This window comes from Cupressus sempervirens, chromosome 2 (assembly GCF_028749045.1).
Source record: "Cupressus sempervirens isolate cs-2001-9-10 chromosome 2, ASM2874904v1, whole genome shotgun sequence".
Taxonomy (NCBI): Eukaryota; Viridiplantae; Streptophyta; class Pinopsida; order Cupressales; family Cupressaceae; genus Cupressus; species Cupressus sempervirens.
In genome coordinates, this window is record NC_143119.1 from 446281486 (window position 1) to 446302682 (window position 21197).

Below are 21197 nucleotides of genomic sequence, written 5' to 3' on the forward strand. Positions count from 1 at the left end.
CCTTTGCTGAAAGAGCTCCTCGTTATGTTGCTTCCAGATGAACCATAAAATCTCATTAGTAAGACAAAACCAAAAGGCATTGATTTTGGTATCAAAAATCTCAAATAACCCAGCAAGAACTTCTTGCCAGGACAGACCAAGTTTATGATTCCTGCACAACATGCCCAAAGAAAATAGACCACACTTTGGAAGCAAACTTGCAATCAAAGAAAAGATGTTCAAAAGTTTCATTACAATGAAACAAAGAACAAGTAATGAACCGTTCACCAAGAGGAGAAAGGAAAGAGCCAACAACTAGCTTTTTGAGCAACAACCATCTAAAATAAGGCTTTTTGGGTTCAACATGTGAGTGCCAAAACAAATCAAAGACAAATTGCCATCTAGAGTATGACCAATCAATGCTCTAGATCTAGTTGATTCTTTTAATAATATCCAAGTCACCATTAAGCATTTTATAAATATCCTTACAAGAACTTTCCTTCAACATCTTACCATCAACCCACTTACCTGCTCAAGAAACTGATTAGAGTTAAAAATCTTGCCTGGGAAGAAGTTGCCAATAAATTTGGTAATCAAGGTATAAGACCTCTTTTGCGAATGAGGGAGATTATATTTGCATTTTACTTCTTCCAAAGAATACACCCTATTCTCGACCACAATATCCTAAATTAGAAACATGCCTTTATTATTCCAAGCCTTGGCATAGCAGCTTTGAGTAATAGCCAAAGGCTTATTATTATGATAAATCCCCCACCATATGGATCTGTCTAATATGGGCTCTTGCCTGCAGCATCCTTTGGGCCAAGCAATTGTTTAACCTGGCACCATGCCTTCCACAATGACTGAAACACAATGGATCTCACGACCTTGACATCAAAGCTCCCAAAAACAATCAATCATGGGAACTTTGTCTCACTATTTGCCCTTTCTAATCTTTGCCCTAACCATGTTATTTCTGATTTTACACTTTCCAAGGTTGCTCTCAATTAAGGGCTCTAATAATTCATTTAGATGCAAGGGGAAGACCTTCTTTTGTGATATCTCTCATGCCAAGGTCACCAAGATCCTTTGAGTAACAACACCCCTCCCATTTAACATAATGCTTCTTCTTAAACCCAATACCATCAAACCACAAGAACTACCTCAAAAAAACTGTAGTTTATTATACTGATAGTTAGCAAACATCCAAGCTAAGGCATAATAAACTACATTAGAGGAAAGTACCTTTTGGACAATCTGAGCTCTCCCAGCCAAAGAAAGCAAATGGGTTTTCCATTTAACATGTTATTCCCAATCTATTTATAGATCCAATTCCACATATCTTTTAAAGATGGATCTCTAGAGAAGAGAATGCCAAGATATCATACAATCTTGTTGGGTCCAATCCATTGCCACTTTTTATTCAAAACCCAAATAGGAGGATTTTCATCCCAGCCAAGGATAGAGAATTTCAATTGGGGAATCTTGGCTCCTAATGCTTCACAAAAGAGTGGAAGTTTGTAAACCATATTATCAAAGTTAATCTCAGAAAGATCAATGAACAAGGATGTGTCATCTGCAAATTGTTCTAAAATCAATTCTTCCTTATTAGGCAACTCGATGCCCTTAAGAGGTGGGCCCAAATCCTTAGTTTTAAGCACATAGAACAGAGCATCTGCTGCTAACACAAATAAGGGGAAAGGGGGCATTCCTATCTAATAGATTTTCCCAAGGAGATCTCCTCCAAAAGTTCACCATTAAACTCAATAACAGTAGAAGCATCTTTGAAAAGAATACTTAACCATTTACAAAAGAAAGGAGGAAATCCCATAGCCTGAAGAACACCAATCACAAACTGCCACTCAATCCTATCATAGGCCTTTTCAAAGTCAAGAAGAACCACACCAGCATTTTGCCCACTATCCTTGGCCCATTTCATGGCTTCCCAACTTGTGATTAAGTTTTCAAGAATGTATCTCGCTTTGATGAAGCTAATTTGTGTAACAGAAATAATACTATCAAGCATGTTAGCAACTATTCTTGCCAACAATTTAGCAATAATCTTGTCAGACAAATTCAACAGGGTGATTGACCTCCAATTTTTTATTTGAGATCCATCTCCCCCTTTAGGTAACAATTTGATGACTCCCTTGTTAATGTTTTCTCCAAGAGTCCCAACCTCAAAGGCCTCATCATAGACCTAGAGAAGCTTTGTTGAGATCCACTCTTTGTTTTTTTATAGAATTTTGTTGGTAAACCATCAAGGCCTAGGGATTTCCCATTGGCTAGGGAACTAATAGTATCTTCAATCTCCTAGATCTCAATTATTTGGCAAAGATTCCTAGCTTGACTTTTGGATATTTGGCAAGGAATGAGACTTAGACACTTTTTAAAGGCTTCATTGTTCTTCTGATCAACCTCTGTACTAAACAACTCTTTATAATATTGTTGAAAGGCACCAATAATATCCTTGTCATTGGTGAAGCCCTTCTCAATTTGACTATTCTCAATACACTCCCTAGCATGCTTGGCTCTGATCAAGTTTAAGAAATATTTGGATCCCCTGTCCCCATTTTTAAGCCAGTTAGCCTTAGCTTTGATTCTCTACCCTTGAATTTTATAGTTTTGAATGCTTCTTAATTGCATCTTGGTGGTGACCAAGTCCTTCTCCAAATCCACATCATTTCCTTTGTGTTGTAATCTCCTTTCAATATCATTGAGGTTCTTTGATAGACATGCTCTTTAAGCCTTCTATCCTTGTCTTCTTTAGTCCCAATAATTTGAAAGATCTTTCTCCAAGAGTCTACCATTAGATCCCACTTGTGCTTGGCAGAGCTATGACTACTACAAAATTTAGTAAGAACGGCTAACATCTTCTCTGCATAGAGAATAAAAAATCAGACCTTGCAATCCAAGTCTTTTCTCTATATGTATTGATATATATTAAGGAATACTGAAGCTGTAGCCATTCGGCTAACAGCCTCCGTCACCGGTTCCCCTCAAGTAAAAGGAGTTTTTTTTATTATCCAAGTGGTATCAGAGACTCTACGTAGTCAATATCTGTCCATTTCTAGTCATGAATTGAGATATTATCTAAGCGCGAAGAGTTCATCTCTATAGGGTTACACTTTGTGTTGGGATTTGAGAATTTTATTACCCTTTTATCTATTTTGTTATTGGTATTTGTTTTATCTCTCTCGTAAAACCGCTATAAGCGCCTTAGTCTATCCATTATCTCAATTTGTAAAAGAAAATGGCTAAGTTCCATAGAATTGCTGCTCAAGATGGTGTCGAAAGAGTTAATGAAGCCTTTATGGAAGGACTCTTTGAAGCTCCAGAAATCCAGCGACCGACAGAGATTTGAACATTGAAGAAATTTCAGACATACAGACTTGTGAAAAGGTCTTATCTAGGCAAGTACATATACTCCTCCTGAATTAAAGCCTAGCACTATTTATAAGAAGAGTACGTATACTCCTAGTAAATTGAAGAATTTTTTGTTTAAATCTACTTTCAAGTAAATTGTTATTCCTCGCATGAGAATAGTAGAACTCACACTAGAGTATGATCCTACCCAGTATGATCCTGCCCAAACTTACCAAACCAAAATGTTACCCATCTTCCCTCTAGAAGAAATTGAATATATTTGAAGTCATACGGAAATGAATTTCTTACATTTTGGCACAATTCAAGTAACCATAGGATCATTGGTGCTTGAAAACATACGTCCTGTCTGTTACTTAGCCTTGTGTGATAGAAGACAAGTTGATTACAATCATGCATGCCAATTATCCAATTTATCCAAAATGACAAAAAATTCTGTGTGTTTTTTATACTGTCCTAATTTGACAGTAGCTACTAGAGACAAGTCCTGTCCTGAAGTTAAGTATGGTTCATTGAACTGTCGGGGTGTGTTTAGCTCACTGTACAATATGAATATGTTTGGTGCCTTTAAGTATGCTTCTGTCCAAATACAAGTCTTGTATAGCTTAACAAATACAAATAATCTTGCCATATTAGATAATTTACCTTATGCTAGGACCCTAAATGGAGAAGTCTAGCTTTAGAAAGGTCATGTTAATACTATAGATATCCTAGCAGGATGGAAACTTGATTGGATGAAAAATGTTAAGCCCAGACTATTAGAAGCACCCAAACCAGTTCATCATGTATCCTAGAATGAGATAAATATCTTACCCAGATCCTTGTCCATGAAAACGAAAAAATCCATTTGTGCCTGACTCACCATTCATAGATGCTCATTCCTTTTTCAGCTCACATAGTAGTACCTCTAGCCGGAAAAAAGCCCAACTCTATGTAGAAGTTGAGGATGAAGCACTACTAAATATTGGTCCTTAGGTCCCTAAGATCCCTGAACCAGTAAGGGAAAAGAGAAATTAAAAAAAGATCATCCTTTTGTCCATATGGTCAATCCCTTACCAAGAGCTGAAACTCTCAAATGGTATAAAGAACAAGAAAACACATATTATCAGAATGGCAGATGGCCACCTGTGGAGGGACAGTTCAAACATGAACGTGGGACAGTTTCTATGTTTCAATATGCTTTCCAGCCCAAGAGTGCTGAAGAAAAGGAATCCTCTTCTAATCACAAACAAAAGAATTTTATTGGAAAATTTTGTGATCATCTGCAACAAAACATCGATGATCTTTGTACAGATGTGATTTCTTTCAAGCAATCTTTAGCTACCCTGAATACTAATGTACAAAAGCTTGCTAATATAGCTGTAGAAAACCATACTGGAATAGTTGAAACTAAGGACTCATTTAGCAAAATTAAGTTGCAAACAGAACAACTCTTGAATAATTTACATAAGAATGTTGATGAGTTACAAGCTGTTACAACCCATGTCAAACATACACAACAAAATCATAATACACTAGTCAACTGTCTTTCACATATAGATCATTATTTCCAAAATTTGACTACATCCTTAGATTGGCTAGTCCATTAAGAAAAATAGTTTGCTCAGACAGCCTTAGTGCTACCCACATCTTTGCAAGCTCCAGAGAAACGCTCTCGAAGAGATCGCCTGCTAATGATGTGAACAAGCTGCAATATACAACCCTGGTATTTACATATTGACAATGATGATGATCCTAAACAGAAAATTGAAAGTTGGATCAATAACCGTTTGATCATAGGAACATTGTCTAGAACCGATCAAGATAATACCTGTAGATTTGTTGTTAATCATTTATGGGGCATAACTAGAGCATGGTGGAACAGCAAGACAGTTGCTGAAAAGGACGCCAAAGTCTATCAAAAGTTTGTACTTCAGACTGTTATTGATCTTGCAGGCAATACTGTACAGCAACAAGTTCAACTAGTCCCCATTAATTGTTTGATGAATGAGTTAGTTAATGAGTTTTGCCAGGAACTAACAAACAAACATGAAAAGATAATCAAGGATATACTCCAAATGAAGTGTTGTGATTTAAATGACTTCTTTGCATATTCAAAGCATTTTAGAAAGCTTATGAATCAGTTAACTAGTGAAGAACAAGTCACTATGGCAAAAACAAAATATCTTGAAGGTTTACCTTATAATATTTCTGATAAGGTCATGCACTATCTAGATCTCCAATCCCTAACCCTCAAAGACTGTCCTATTTTTGATGTTATCCAATTTGCCAAGGACCAAATTCTCTAGTTTATTGATAACTATAAATACCAACAAAAGTTTACAAAGCATGAAGCACAGTGCATTGCTCCTACTTTCCTTGAAAATTTTGGCTACAATCCTTTCACCAAAACCCAACGCTGTGTAACCAAACAATGCCGTAAGCACAAGAAAATCCACTTTCAACCTCACACTTTTCCTTGCCGTAAGTCATATGCCCCTAAGGATCGCTTTCTTCGCAAGCGTTCCCATCCTTGTCCACAATCCAATCAAATTATTTGTTATATCTGTAATTAACTTGGTTATAAAGCCCCTGATTGTCACTGCAAAAATAAAGCTATTAAAGCTGTTTACTCTGACCTAATCGCAGCAGCATGGTGGGATGTAGTAGACGAAGAAGATCTTTACATGCAAGATAATATTTTTGAACCTGTCTTCCAGGATGCAGAAGAAGTTCCTGAAGAAGATGAAGAACTTCTAGAAGATCTTGCCAACACTTTGCAAGTTGTGGAACAACAGCTTGAAGCAGAAGAACATGAGGATTTACCTAGTATATACATGAATCATTCCACGAGGACAAGGCCAATTCAATAACTAGCGCAATAGCAACAACAGAGGAAGAAGAAGTTATAAATGGCAGTACAATGACTATGAAGACGATGAAGATGAACCTGTCTATTCTTCCCGTTACTACCAACAACAGCAGCCACCAAAGATGTCATATCAGCCACCTTTTCAGAAGAAGCCTCAATTTGACAACCTTGCAGAAGAATTTCAGAACTTGAACATGTATCAAAATATGGAGCATTCTGAATAGGTATGTCAACAAGCTCCTATATTTAATCTTGTCAGAATAGAACAAAAGCAGAGAAAATTCTACAAGTCTGAACCTCAGCTAGACCTCATTGTGCAAGCTCTGAATACATGCCAAAATATTTCCACTCCTAGGATAGTAATCCCCAGTAAACATTCTAATGTTATCATCGGGGATATAGATGAAGGACCCTCCTACTTTGGTTTAAGTGTTGATGAATTCTCCTCTAGGATCCAGAAAGAATATGAAGATGAAGAAATTATCAATCTTAATATTCCTAATCCAAGTATAGCAAGAATGGTGATGACCATCTTACCTGAACCGACTCCAAGATTAGAACCACAATACTTAGTACATCCCCTTACAGGAAAATTTTCCCAGTATATTAGTGTTCTAATAAATGGCAAACAATATGATGCCCAAATTGACACTGGAGCCTCTCTCTCTTTTTGTAAGAGGCAAATTCTTAATAATTGGGAACATCTAACAGAAAAAATTGTGTATACTGCCTGTGATATCCAAGGCAACCAATTTAGCTATGATAAATATTGCCACCAACAAGCCCTACACATAGAAGGGAAAACCTTTAAATGTGATTTTTTTACCATGCAACAGATGCCTGTAGATGTACTACTTGGAGGAAACTTTATAGATAGGTATACCGCTTATGGCTATACAATGAAAAGTATTATGTTTACCCTACAAGGAGAAAATATAAGCACTCCCAAATTGGTATATGCATTAGAAAAACATCCCTTTGTTAATATGATCCAAACTACAGAACCTCTTGAAGACTTAAAAGCCTTGATCATACAAAATGTTTGTTCTGACAATCCACAAAAATTCTGGAAAAAAGAAATGCTAGAAATGGAAATAAAGATCAAGCCTGAAGCAAAGATGAAGAGTGGGAAAAAGATTCCTATTCCAGTGCATGACTATGTTGATATGGAACAAGCAATCGAAGAGATCAAAAAAGGGAAGTATATTGTCCATTCTCAATCTGATTTCAATTGTTATGCATTCATGGTTAATAAGGAATCAGAGAAGAAGAAAGGAAAGAAAAGAATGGTTATTAATTGTAAACCATTAAATGATATAACTATTCCATTCCCTTATCCAATATCAAATAAGTCTTATCTGTTGCAAAAGGTTGCTAACTCTAAGATCTTCTCGCAATTTGACTATAAATCAGGTTTTTACCAGATCCGCATAAAGAAGGAAGATCAGCATAAGACTGGATTCAGCTGCCCATTCGGACACTTTGAATGGACTGTCATGCCATTCAGCTTGATAAACACACCATCCTACTTCCAAGAGACAATGGATAAAATTTTCAATGGCTGCAATGATTTTCTTTGTGTCTATATAGATGACATTTTAATCTTTAGCAAAGACATTGATGAACATAGATCTCATCTAAATATTTTTTATAAATTATGTCTGGATTTTGGGATTGTTCTGTCCTTGTCAAAAATCCAATGGTGTCAAGACTCTTGTAAGTTTTTAGTTATGGTAGTTAAAGCAAGACAACTTGAGGTTCAACCTCATATTAAGAATAACATCCTTGAATTTCAGCCTCCATTAAATACTAAGGAGCTGCAAAGATTCTTAGGTATATTAAATTATGTAAATAATTTCTATCCAAATGCAAGTTTTGACCGTGAACCCTTACAACAGCTTCTCACCAAGAGAAAACCACAATGGTCAACAATCCACACTGAAGCAGTCCAAAAGATCCAACACAAGATCCAAAATCTTCCCACATTGACAGTGCCAACTACTCAGGACTTCATCTTATATACAGATGCTTCTGATGTAGCACGGGGAGGATATCTATGTTTTGTCAAGAATGATAAAGAATACATCATTGAATACACTAGTAGAGTATTTCCTACAGATATCAAAAAATGGATTTCTTTTGATAAGGAAATTTATGGTGTTATCTGTTTGTCTCAAGAAATTTGCATTAAGATTGATGCATCTGCCAAAGTTTATCATTCGCACAAACTGCACCAAATTCCTTACTTTTAAGGAAAAGGATCATGGAAGGAAGGATGGAAGAGGGAAATATGTTCGCTGGCAAGCATATCTGAACCAGTATAATTATGAAGTCCAACATATCCCAGAAAAAGAAAACATTGTTGCAGACTATCTTAGTCGGCAAGTTCCTGGAGTCTTTATGGTTAATCCCTCTCAGCCTCCTTATTATGGTTTTCACATAGAAAAGGAATTCAATGTCGGTTTTTCTTCCCTACATCATATTGCCCAAAGACAATGCTTGCTCCAAGGAATGAACCAAAAGTTTCGTCATTCTACAAACTACGCCATTGATACTCTGGTAAATTTGGGAAGTATGACACAGCCAGAAATCTTAATAGCGACGATAGTGGAGAATTCATTATTCTTCGAATTCAGAATGATCACCAATATCTACTATTCCTTGATGTTGTTCGAAGACCTTTCTTCACATGGCGGATCCAATGTGCGGCCTCACACACTCAGCAAGTAATTGATTTCTTTAATTATGCCAGACCAAACAAGGTTAATCCTGATCATCTTGATCTTGAAGTTTGTGTTCGTGTTATTCCCAAGATGCGCCTATGATGGGAATTTGATTTTGCTCCCCACTTACAATATGATGATGTTCGACATGATTGGAATATTCGTCACCGGTTTACTTCATTGGGAATTTAGTAATCAAAAAGTTGCTCAAACAACACACCAGTAACGTGTCAAAATTTCAATACCAATATAATCTAAAAACAATTCAATTGTTCGTCTTTAAAGTGATCCTCGGTAATTTCATTTTCCCTTGATGGGCCAACTCAAGTGATTTATTTCAATGTTTGGAATTATAAAATATTCAAGACTAGGCACTCTTTTGGCATTACAAATAGAATAAAAACAATAAACATCAATTTAAAAATTAGAATACCAATTAATTGTATAAAAACAATATAACAAATTAATTAATTAAAAATGATTTCAAATATATTTTAAACTAAGTCAAAACAAAATAGGTGAGGTAACAAAATAGGTGAGGTGAGAAAATAAAGAAAAACTAATAAGAAGATAATGAATGTATTTTGTAAAGCTTAAGTTTTATCTTCTATACTAAATATCATAATAGCTAAAATTAAATTAAAATTTGTATTTTTTAATGCTATGATGATTAATATATTTCAAATTATTTTAAAAAATTGTTATCAATTTTTAAAAAAAATCAAATGTCAAATTCTAAATTTCAAAGCATTTAATATACTTTTGTGGATAAAAATAAAAATTCTTTCACAGCAAATTAAAAATTTATCTTAAAAAACTACTATATTATAATAATACAAAGGAAAAAGAAAAATCTAAAACAAAAAGATTAAGTAATGCCAAATTTGAAAAATAAAACGTCATTTTTAAATTTTGATTATTTATATAAATATTTAATTTTTTCGAATTTTGATTATATAAATATTTAATTTTTAATTTTTAATGTAATATAAATTATTATATGAACAACAATTATAATTGTTCAAATTAATTGAGCAGTTAAAAAGATTTAAACAATAATAGACTAATAAAAAATAATATAAAGTTTAAAAATTAAATTTTAAATCCTTTTAGCCCCTAATTTCACCAGCAGCGACATCATAAGCTTTGGTGGCCTCCTCTGCACTTTTAAATGTACCGAGCTAAACCCTATTGTCCTTTCTCGGATCCCTAATCTGTGTCGCCCATTTACCCCATGGTCGTTGCAAGATCACTCTATACAAATTCATCCTCTTTCTGCCTCCTCCTTTGCCTCGAATCCGTAGTCATGCACAAATCAAAAGCATTAGCAAAACCCTACTTGAAAAAAGGGGGCCTTCAGATCTAGATTTACCAGTAGTCACAAATGCTTGCTCTGAATTTTGCATGTTCTCTTGAACTAATATGATCCCAGGAGTTGCATATTATCAACAATGGGTAGGTGCTATCAACTACATATACTAGACGACGGGGAATGCAGAGGGAAACAATAGGTTTCTGATCATAACCGACATGAAAGGTGGGAAAGTGGGATCTGAAGTTGGATCCAATGTATTTATTAGCTGCCTGTGCCAAATTGGGGGTTTAAAAATAGGGGGAGTTATGTATTCAGAGCCAATTCTTACAATCGGTATGAATGTTTTTACAAATTTGATCTTAAGTTTTGAGCACAACGAAAATTTTGGATCGATTTCACTTCTTTGTGCATTTTCTCTGTTAATTTGCTGTATACACCAATTGTAATGAATAATTTGGAGTAAGTGTTTTATCTCTGATTAAATAGTTTTGCAAAATTCCAGGAAAAACAAATTCCAAAAACTGGGTGTAAAAAACTTGAAAATTTTGTTAATGGCAGCCCAACCAAATTGGGTTTAGAGCAGAAAAGAGAGAATTTTGATTCTCATTCCTCAAAATCAAACAAGCCCATGTGGCTGCAACACTCAGTGAGCTGAAGGCCATGCAAATGCATCTTTTTGGCCATCCTGTGGTCCAGAGCCGCTTGCAATGCAAACAAAGGTCATTACAAACAGAGATTTGTTCATCTCCACTCTCATGTACTTTTCATTTAATATCTGAGAAACCCTGTAGCAAAAAGTAAACAAGTGGCCGGAGAAGGGAAAGTGAGCACCTGTTTGGCTGAGTGTTACTTTGTAGCAGATGTGGCTGCTTCAAAAGATAACTGCTTCTGAATTTTCATTCTCAGAGATGCCAATAAAAAATAGAAAATTCTAGACTTTAATTTTTGTATTTTTTGAGTGGAAAAAACAATTTAAACCCCAGGAAAATTCTTATAGTCCAATAAGAAAAAGGAAATTATTATACAGAAATTAAATTTAAAAACTAAAGTTTCTTAAACCTTAGAATCTCAGATTATTATTTTTAGCAAATTAATTGAAGGATGCTAATGAAAACATTACTTCCCTGCCTTATATAAGGCAGGGACTAATAATTGACATCCTGAAAGAGAAAATTCATGGTTTGATTGCCAAACCAGTGTGTGAAAAATGTGCTTTAACTAGCATTTTACCCATGTCAGCATTTTTACCCATGTTTCGTCTGTGTCTATAAAAACTCTAAAATTGTAAAATCTCGCACAAAAAAAAAGAGAGTACTTGGCAACTCGAAGAGTACTTGCAGTGTTTGCAAACTATGATTTAAATTACCAGAGTAGTTTGCAAGGTCAAACCTTGCTTGCCTCTTTCCCTAATCAAGGCTTTAACAAATTTTATCTTTTGCACTTTCATCCTCATAGTCTGCATCAACACCACATTCTTGCATCCCAGCCTCCTCTCTTTCACCATTGCTGATATCTCTTATCACAATCTCACATCTCCTTTGCAGGGTCTTAATGAAATCAACCCTTCTTTAAAGGGCTCTCAACATATCGAATCAATCTGCCATATAAGGCACTCTGCCATTTTGGTTCTTTACTACCATTCTTCTTCCTCTATGGGCCATGCCTCTTTTGGCCTACCTTCACTACCCTGCATGCACTTCATTATAGATCTATTACCAATCTCATTTAGGGCTTGATATCAGCTCTATTATGGAATGATGTGAATGTAAGTGGGTCAATTGAACAACCAGCTAACAAGTGTCAAAGTTCTAAGCCAAAAGCACAAGAATAAGGGAGGAAGAAACCTTCTATAATATTTGTAAATAAAATAAGTATGCATCCTATGGGCCACTTCAAATTTATATAGAACTCAAACAGTCCACACAACCAAAACCATGAATATATCCAGCCTACTTGCAAAGATTCTCTCCAATATAATCTAACCTTTTACAAGCTCAGACAAGTCTATGAAACACTTTGTCCGTGCTCTCAACCTTTAATCATAAGCTCTCAAGTTTGCAATCCTTCAACTCAACTTCTATTTTGACTTCAATTGCCTCCACGGAAGGAAATTTTCACTTCTATCTTGACACAATGATTGTTGACCTTCTCCACAAACATGGAATCTAAAAGATCTTGCCATGCTACACATTTGTCAGCAAATCTTTAAGAAATGTGTGCTGTCAATCCCATCTTGTGGTTTTACAGAATCTGTATTCTTCCTGTACAGGTTTTAACACCACTATACTTCTAACAATTCTGGGAGTCCGACATAACCAACAAAAAAAATGTTTTTCATTTATCATTTATTACCTAGAGAATGGCTCCTCATTAGATCCAGTCTTGAATGCAGGTAGTAGACCCTAGATGGCTTCCCTAAGCTCATGAAAATCTTTGGCACCTTGGTGACATTCTCTGCTTTGTGTGACTCTAACAATTTACTCCTATCTTAACAAAGGCAAAAGTTTACTTCAACCTGCAAGCCCCATGTGACACCAATGTCACACTCAATAGACTTCACAGTAATGTAATAGAATTCAAAATCCCACACAAAACCAAAATCACATGGAAAAAAATCACAATAAACACTTCAAATCAAAACACATCGAGTGAAACTCTTTTGGGTTATGCCAGATTGCTTGAACCCTAGGATGCTTTTGTATCACAAAGGCAACTGATGCGCTCTAGTCCCATTCTTAACCCAGAATGAAACCTTTGGAGAACAATCTTCATTAATAGGCACATGTAATCACACGCAGTTTTCTCTACTAATAGGGGTTGCTCATTGCCTCTAGCATCTATGAAAAATGGCTAGATCTATGTTATGGTAACCAGCCTGAAATTCCTCAAATTTGCTAAATAATGCTGACGAAATACATATAAGCTTTGACTGCAATTTGTACATTGGTGGAAAGTTACAAAAATACATGCATATTTTGCCAAGAGAAACAGGTGTCTTAGTCTTCCCCATCTAAACATTAATCATGTACTCAAGAGTTCAAAACTGTGGTAATAAGTACTTTATTGCACAATATATAAAACTTGAGATGAATCTAGTGTAATTTATAAAGAACCCCACCTTGTACCCACATCAGGAGATCTTGAACACTCTGCAAGAAGGGAAGCACCACTTTTGCCATCAATTGCATCCATATCTAACAGAGTTGCCACTAATAGTTCCAACTGCTTTGCACATGCACCAATAACATCATCAACAGTTTATCAACATGAGAAAAGGATAAAAAAGATATAAGACACTCTGTTAAAGGAAACACTATTAATAGACAAGACTTCACACATCATCTGGATTGGTGTAGTCAATGCCATCAGCCTCTTCCAATGCTGATGCCATGCTCCAATATGCATCCTACATATGCAAAACTAAAATCACAACAATAATTTGCAAGATTTAAAAAAATGTATCCAATAGCCACTTGTCATCTTTCATTGGTTGCCCATTATAAATGCAAACAAAAACAATGGAACATAAATCTTGCTTTTACAGTGATGGCTATGTACCTGGATAGCAGTTCTTTGATCATCAGATACTTTTCCTGGAAATATTTTAAATGCTTTTCCCTTCTTCTCAATAGTCAGCCCCTCCACCAAACTCTTTTCACCTTGAATCTGCGCACTGCCTGGTCTGTTCATCATGCAAGAAGTAACCAAAAAGTTGCAACATCAATGCAAAGAATAACCAATTATGAATTATGATTATTTTACATAGTTTAAATGTTGGACTTACACTTGGTACATTGTTCTGACCATCATATCATGTACATTCTTGACAAACTGCATCACAAAAGTCACAGGAAAATTTTCTCATATTCAAAGCAACAAAACACAGAGCAGGGTTGAGAAAAAAAAATCAAATGTTTCTGCAACAAATACTTGACACAAAGTGCTACAAAACCTGAAGCACTAAATTTACTTGATCAATGTTACTATAGGAACTGAAGAACTCCACTAAGCAAAAATCTAGATATCTAAAAGATATCAATAGGGACTTAATTAAAGTGAGATGATTGTATCAGAAAATATATAGTTTCCAAATTCTAAAGAGGGTAACCACTAATCATTGCAATTACTGCATATTGCCTGTATAAAAGATATTTGTTTGATGAAGAAACAAGAATGATTTCAACATTTAATACAGGTCAGTTTGAAATAACCACACAGAAAAAGCAATTGCAGAAAGTATTTGAGACAAAATTAAGATATGTTACAACCATTGATTTCTCATTGAAATGCTTGGCATGCACATGAACAACCAATACAATTTCAAATTCATGGCATGGGATTGGAAAGGTGTACATATTGTGAAATAACACTCTGCAATGTCCCCTTCTAGCACCTAGTTAGTTTGAAGTTTCCATAAGCCTATTCCTGGGGTCCCATAGGTTAAGAGGATATGCTTATGGGACTCAGTGCCCTAAGGAGAGCCCTAGTGAGTGTTTTCAGTACATTTGAACAGAGTTTTCATTTTTAGCATATGGCTATTTTTAGTAAGCACTGTTTTTAGCCCTCAGCTTGAACCCTAAACCCTAAACCCATTTTGCACCTAACACAGTCATCTTGAGACGATTTGTGAAAGCTAGAGAGACATTGTCTAATATGGTGATTAGACAGAATAGGTCTACTGGAAGCAAAGCATCACTAAAAGGGCAACAAAAATCATAGAAAAGATATTATATGACTCATGGTGGGATTGTGTAGAGTATCTCCTTAGTTTCACAACATCCATTATGAGCATGATTTTCTCAATTGACATGACATGCATTAGAGAGAGATATGATGACATCGACTCAATGTTGGAGAAGACGAAGAGCAGCATAAAAGAAAAAGAGCAAGACCCTAAGGAGACTATCTTCAATAAGTGCACGCTATTGTTGAAGAAAAATGGAACAAGATGACCACCCCATAACTTCTTCTTGGCTTTGCATTGAATTAAAAATAATGTAGAAGTCAGTTTTTTCTACAGTACGAAGGCTTGCCCCATTTAGAGAGTTTTAAGTATCTGAAGGTACAAGGTAGCAATCCTCAAACTCTTTCCTAAAGATGGTTTGTGAGGTACAATAATGAATGAGTTCATAGATTTTGTGTGCTCAAATGGTCAAAGGGTTGAGCCTCTTCGTGATAGGTTTACAATGGATGCTCATAATTGGTGGTAATTCCAAGGCCAATGAATTGCACTCAAAAAGAGCAAAAACTTAGTGCACATGCATTCCATCTTGAGTCTCCTTTCACACAAATAATATAGAGCAAGAGATACTGACTTGAATGCTTCCACTTTTAAGCATATTGCTTTTGAGGACTCAGGAAGCACGCAAACTATTAGTGCAAGTGGCACCAACGGTGCTTGTGTTTCATCTAATGTACCTACATCATCTAATATCAATGATGATGATGATGGTGTTGATGATTTAGAGAATCCATTTGATGTTTAAAACATAAAAGTTCCAATTCTTGAAACTTGATATTATTCTTTAGATATTGAACTTGAAGTTTCAACAAATAATATTTACCATGCATGCTTGAATTTAGATGATATTCAAGTTTACGGTGGTTTTGTTGTTTAAACTTTATATGATGCTATGCAAAATTCCAATCTTATCGCCTGCATAAATATATATTTATATATGATTGTTTTGTGCTTCTAGGCTGCATAAATATATGTACAGACAATTTTTACATGGATTTTGTACTAATGAACACAAACCTCAGAAAATATTTAGCTGAACCAATGAACCCGATCCCTGAACCTGAACTGGAAACTTAGCTTTGTAACATAAGTGAAAAGGTGATGTGTTCAGAAAGTGTTCCCCTATCCCTACACCTAGGAATGTTTAAATTGTTTTTAGAAGAAAAGTTGGAATCCTAAAGTGACGTCAAGGTGAAGGGACTTCAGCAAATGAAATATAAGTATTATGCCTCCAAAAGTGGTGCCAAGACATGGGATTGACAAAGTGTTTTCAAAATTCTGTTTTATGGACTCAAAAATGGGTCAAACCTCAAGGGAACAATTTCATGTTATTGCGAAAGTGAAATGAGAGGGAAATAAATTCAAATTTGTGTTGCCCTAAATCTTGCCCCTTCTTATAAACATAAGTTTGAGCTCTCATTTGCATATACTGTATATACTGAATTTGAAAGCTCAACGAAATGTTGCTAAAATAAGCTCTGAGAGTTCTCTTTTTTTCCAATTGAGGATGAAAACCCTCTTCTTGGTTGCTGGTAAGGAGGCAAAACATCCATAATAGTTGGTTGGTGTTCTTGGTTTGAGATTGATAGTGAATCTGGCTTTGTTTGGTAATTTGGCTTCGAAGATGATGAATTTATGACGTTTTCTGAGATGGATATTTATTTCTTGCTGTGGTGTGTGCTTTCTTGGAGTGTTATTCAAGTTTCCAAGAGATTTAGTGCCTTTTAAATGTGTTGGTGTACTTTTCCAGAGATACTTGATATCATGTTTGTTCATAACTCAGCGGGGTTGAATGATATGATTTTGGGCATTGGTTTATTGTCTTCCTCATGGTTGGGTGCAACAAATTGATAGGTCATTCAAAAATTTTGGAAAAGATTTTAATTTATAGCCTATTTGCCCCTTTCTAGGAGGGTTGTACACTTCCCTATTGGCATGTGGGTGTTTTAGTTAGATTTAAATCTGCAATTTGGGAGTTGGAAATTATTTGCATTGAAAGTCTTTCGTTCTGATTTGACTGAGATATTGCCCTTGTCCTACTTTGACACCTAGTTTGCTGCTGGACTATTTCTGACCATTCTATTGCGAGATTGGAGACTATTTCAGGTCTGAGATTTGTAAAAATAAGTCTGATTTTTAATTTATAGTTTGATACTATCAGATTTTGTAATGGTTTTTAATATGATTTTTATCTTGATGCAGAGAATTGTTTATTCTCTTTTGATGTAATAATATTTCAATGCGTGTGACAACATGATGAATGAAATATGAAATAAAGAACACTTTCTGCATCTGCATCTCATTCTATCAACACAAAAAGAACAACGGTGAACATTTCAAACTCACGCCCCTCCACCCCAGCTGTTCCTACTCCTATCCACTCCTTCCGCTGCACTCCTTTCCCCTTGGGCAAGAGCACAACCACAACTAAACTACCTGTTCAAGCTACCATCCATCAAATGATGAGATACAGTTTCATAGGAGAGATGTCACCCATGCAGTTATAGAAAGAAGCACGATAAGGTACCCACTCTACCTTCTTAATAACAAAGCTGAATGTGAATGGTGATACTGATGTTGAAGTAACTGAGATCATTTCTGCAAATGTACTTTCATTGCCATTGTAATTGATGATTTCCAAATGCAGATTTGGATCTCATATATGTATAATATGAGAGGAGGAGACATGTCTCTTCAAGAGACATGTCTCTATAGTTAATCACCATTTAGTTTATGCATAACTCATCTTATATATATATAATATTAATATATTGACCATATCTGTAGTATAAAAGATATTACTATATTATTATATAATAATATATAATGCATAATATATATAATACATATTATATTACACATATCATATATATATTATATATATAAGATATATAATGCATAACATATAATATATATTATATGTATAAGAATCACCAATAACAATTTATCTGAAAAACATAAACACAGATTAATTTATCAAATAATCAATGTTTTACTTCTACTGATGCTAAAACATTAACACTCCCTCTTTAGCAAGGGAGAAGTAAAACATCATTAGATTAGAATCAGAATCATTATGTAATCAACATAATGTATATTAAAAATCTCTTAGCAACATACAGTATTTCCTTATGATCTCTACTTGCACTTAAGCAATGTCAGATGTCCATCATGATCTCTACTTGCACTTAAGCAATGTCTGGAGATGTCCATGACACATTTGCAGTTCATGATCTCTACTTGCACTTAAGCAATGTCTAGAGATGTTCATGACACACTCATGATCTCTACTTGCACTTAAGCAATGTCTAAAGATAGCACACATAGTCTCTACTTGCACTTAACCAATGTCTAGAGATAGCACATATAATCTTTACTTGCACTTAAGCAATGTTTAGAGAAGCCCAAAAATAATCTCTACTTGCACTTAAGCAATGTCTAGAGAAGCCCAAAAATAATCTCTACTTGCACTTATGCAATGTCTAGAAAAGCCCAAAAAAAATCTCTACTTGCACTTAAGCAATGTCTAGAGATGCCCATAACACACTCATGATCTCTAATTTTCCAAAAAAAAATATCTCGAAATGTCCATGATAACAGGACTATCATTTGTAAGATCGTCACCTTACAAAGATTACCTTTTGTTTGTTATCATGATGTTTGGAAAATTTTGGCCCAAAGAACCATGATAACAAGCCTATCATATGTAAGATCGTCACCTTACAATGATTAACTTTTGTTTATATATGCCAATGAAAGATTGTCACCTTTCATTACATATCTGAAACAACAATTATATAACTAGATATAGATTGAAATCAACATATCAATTTTTACTTTTGAAATATTTCAATTTAACATTTCCCTTTAGAAATTCTCCTCATAGAGAAGATATCATCCAAAAGGGATTGCATCTCAAAATTTCTCCCTCTGAATATAGATCATGGGATGTCAGGTCCTCTTATTACTTCTTAAAAAAAAAATTCTCTTTTCCCAAGGATGCTTGACAAACTCATCATTCCCTCATCATTCCCTCATGATATATGTAGGAGTAGGCCCATCAACATCATGCAATCACCCACATGGATTTCTAGACTCCCTTTGAGTCTCAATCTTCTAAGCTCCAGTATTGCCTTTGAAGAAGTGTCACACTCCCTCTTAATGTAGAAGAATCTCATAATCTCAATCATCGAAGATGCTTGCATCAAGAGCCACACTTAATCATCAGGGTCTTTGGAACTATTTTAGTCTGCACAATATTTGGTAGCATATTTGAAGTACCAACCTTCTTTTCCTGTAAGAATATCCTCAAACATAAAGAAAAAGATCAAAGCAAATAACCCTTATAGGATGTAAAGAATTACAAATAAGAGACAAACTATAAATTAGATAAATACAAAATATAAGAATACTTATCTATTTAAGAAGATTCAGAAATTGTCTTCATAGATTATTTGAGAACATTTCCCTTTTAATGAAGGTTTAAATGGGAATGAAACATTGACTATTATTCCCCTCCACAATGTAAAATTCCCACTCATACTTATATTGTTTAGTATCAAACATGATGACTTCTTTCTAAGTTTGAAAATCTAAAAATAATAGTAGAAGTGAACACAAACTTGTCCACAATACACCAATATCTTGATTGAGTATGATTGTGCCACAATTCATTTGTCAAGTATCATTTATCATTTATTGTAGATGGTTCAAATGAAGTCATCACTTTCATATGATGTACACAAGGGGTAGACCCAATATGATCACAAGGTTGCATGAATTATAGTCCTCTTGATTGTTACAATTTATCGATCATTTGAGATTCTATCACAACACGGTTTACTCCTGATTTAATAAGATCAATATTACTTGACAATTGATGAAACCAAATCCCCTATTTGTTCCCTCTCTTTCCAGGTTGCCATAATACTCCAGGATAATTCTTGTTTACCTTATTACCCATCTTGTCAGGTAATGGTTGGTATCTACGAGAGTCTACACATTAATGTTCTTGATACAAGTTGCTCCAATGAAATGCCCATAATGGGAATGAAACATTGATTAAGATAGTTATACACCCCCTTGCAATGTAAAATTCCCATATTCTTTATTTTATAGAGTTATCAATCAATTTGAATCATCACTTCCACTTGTAGATGAATATCCATTGTTAAATTCCCATTTATTGTAATTCATAATTTCCTATAGACAAGAAAATAATATTTGGTAACAATATTATAATTTTATTTTTATTTACTTTTATTTATTCATTATTCCTCTAAATGGTGCTTCTAATATTCTCAATTATTTTATTTTATTTTAAGAACATTAAATATATGATTGATTTCACATGAGATTAATACCTCTCATATATAACAATAATATATTTACACACCATAACATTTAACATAATGTTTTGAATATTCAAATCATTGCCTTTAAACATTATTTTATATAAGAAATGTATATAACACATTATTTTCATTAGGTGAAAACAAAAATTTAATACGATTTCGGAAACTAAACATATTTATTAGTTTAATAATGTATTAAAGTATACTTTACCTTAACTTACCTTTAGAATCGGTGCCCAAATTATTTAATCACACTTCATATACCTTCACTCCACAATCTTCTTAAATTTCATAAAGCACTAACGATTAGGTTTAGGGTTTAATAATGCTCATCCTTCTATATCATCATGTTTGGATCGAAAGTGTGTGCCATCGTCATTGTATACAAAATCATCTTCCTTTCATGTATAGGCTTTCAACTGACTTCGTATTCCAATTATTCTATAATGATTAATGAGTGCTTCGACGCGTGTTTGATACTGGATGTTGTTGATGTAAGAGTTGCTTCATTTATTACTTACATGGGTTGTCATCCTTAAATGATCATTCTTCTATCATACTTGTCTTCCAATGATGCACAAAGGAATTTAAGGAACCAAGATGGCAGCATTATACTAACTATATAATATACAATGATCTAGTAGCATCGTTCCTTGGAACACAACCCTCAGAGTTTGATTATTATATCACTCCATGTTATTTTCTTTCAATCCCCCCAATGGCACAACTCTATCAGTTCCGTCTAACTTCCTACCACTTGCATTCGAGTTTGCAGATGCCACATATAATGGAATTTGAGTTATGCTTACTCTCTTGTTTTCGATCAATGTCTCCTCTATGTTGTTCAGAT

General features: G+C 34.6%; 1 protein-coding gene across 10 annotated transcripts in view; it reads right to left on the reverse strand.

The window, feature by feature from the left end:
- The window catches only part of LOC149572984 (senescence-associated family protein), a 131060-nt gene that overhangs the window by 23730 nt on the left and 86133 nt on the right, over positions 1-21197 (reverse strand). For 5 of the 10 annotated variants that reach the window (XM_089814122.1, XM_089814119.1, XM_089814120.1 and 2 more), the window contains 4 exons: positions 14037-14083; positions 13811-13934; positions 13590-13658; positions 13371-13474 (listed from right to left, as the gene is read on the reverse strand). In XM_089814122.1, coding sequence (XP_089670248.1) covers positions 13371-13474; positions 13590-13658; positions 13811-13934; positions 14037-14083 — 344 coding nt within the window. Of the gene's footprint in view, positions 1-13370; positions 13478-13589; positions 13659-13810; positions 13935-14036; positions 14084-21197 lie in introns of all 10 variants that reach the window. The other 5 variants (XM_089814118.1, XM_089814115.1, XM_089814117.1 and 2 more) reach the window with 1 other exon arrangement.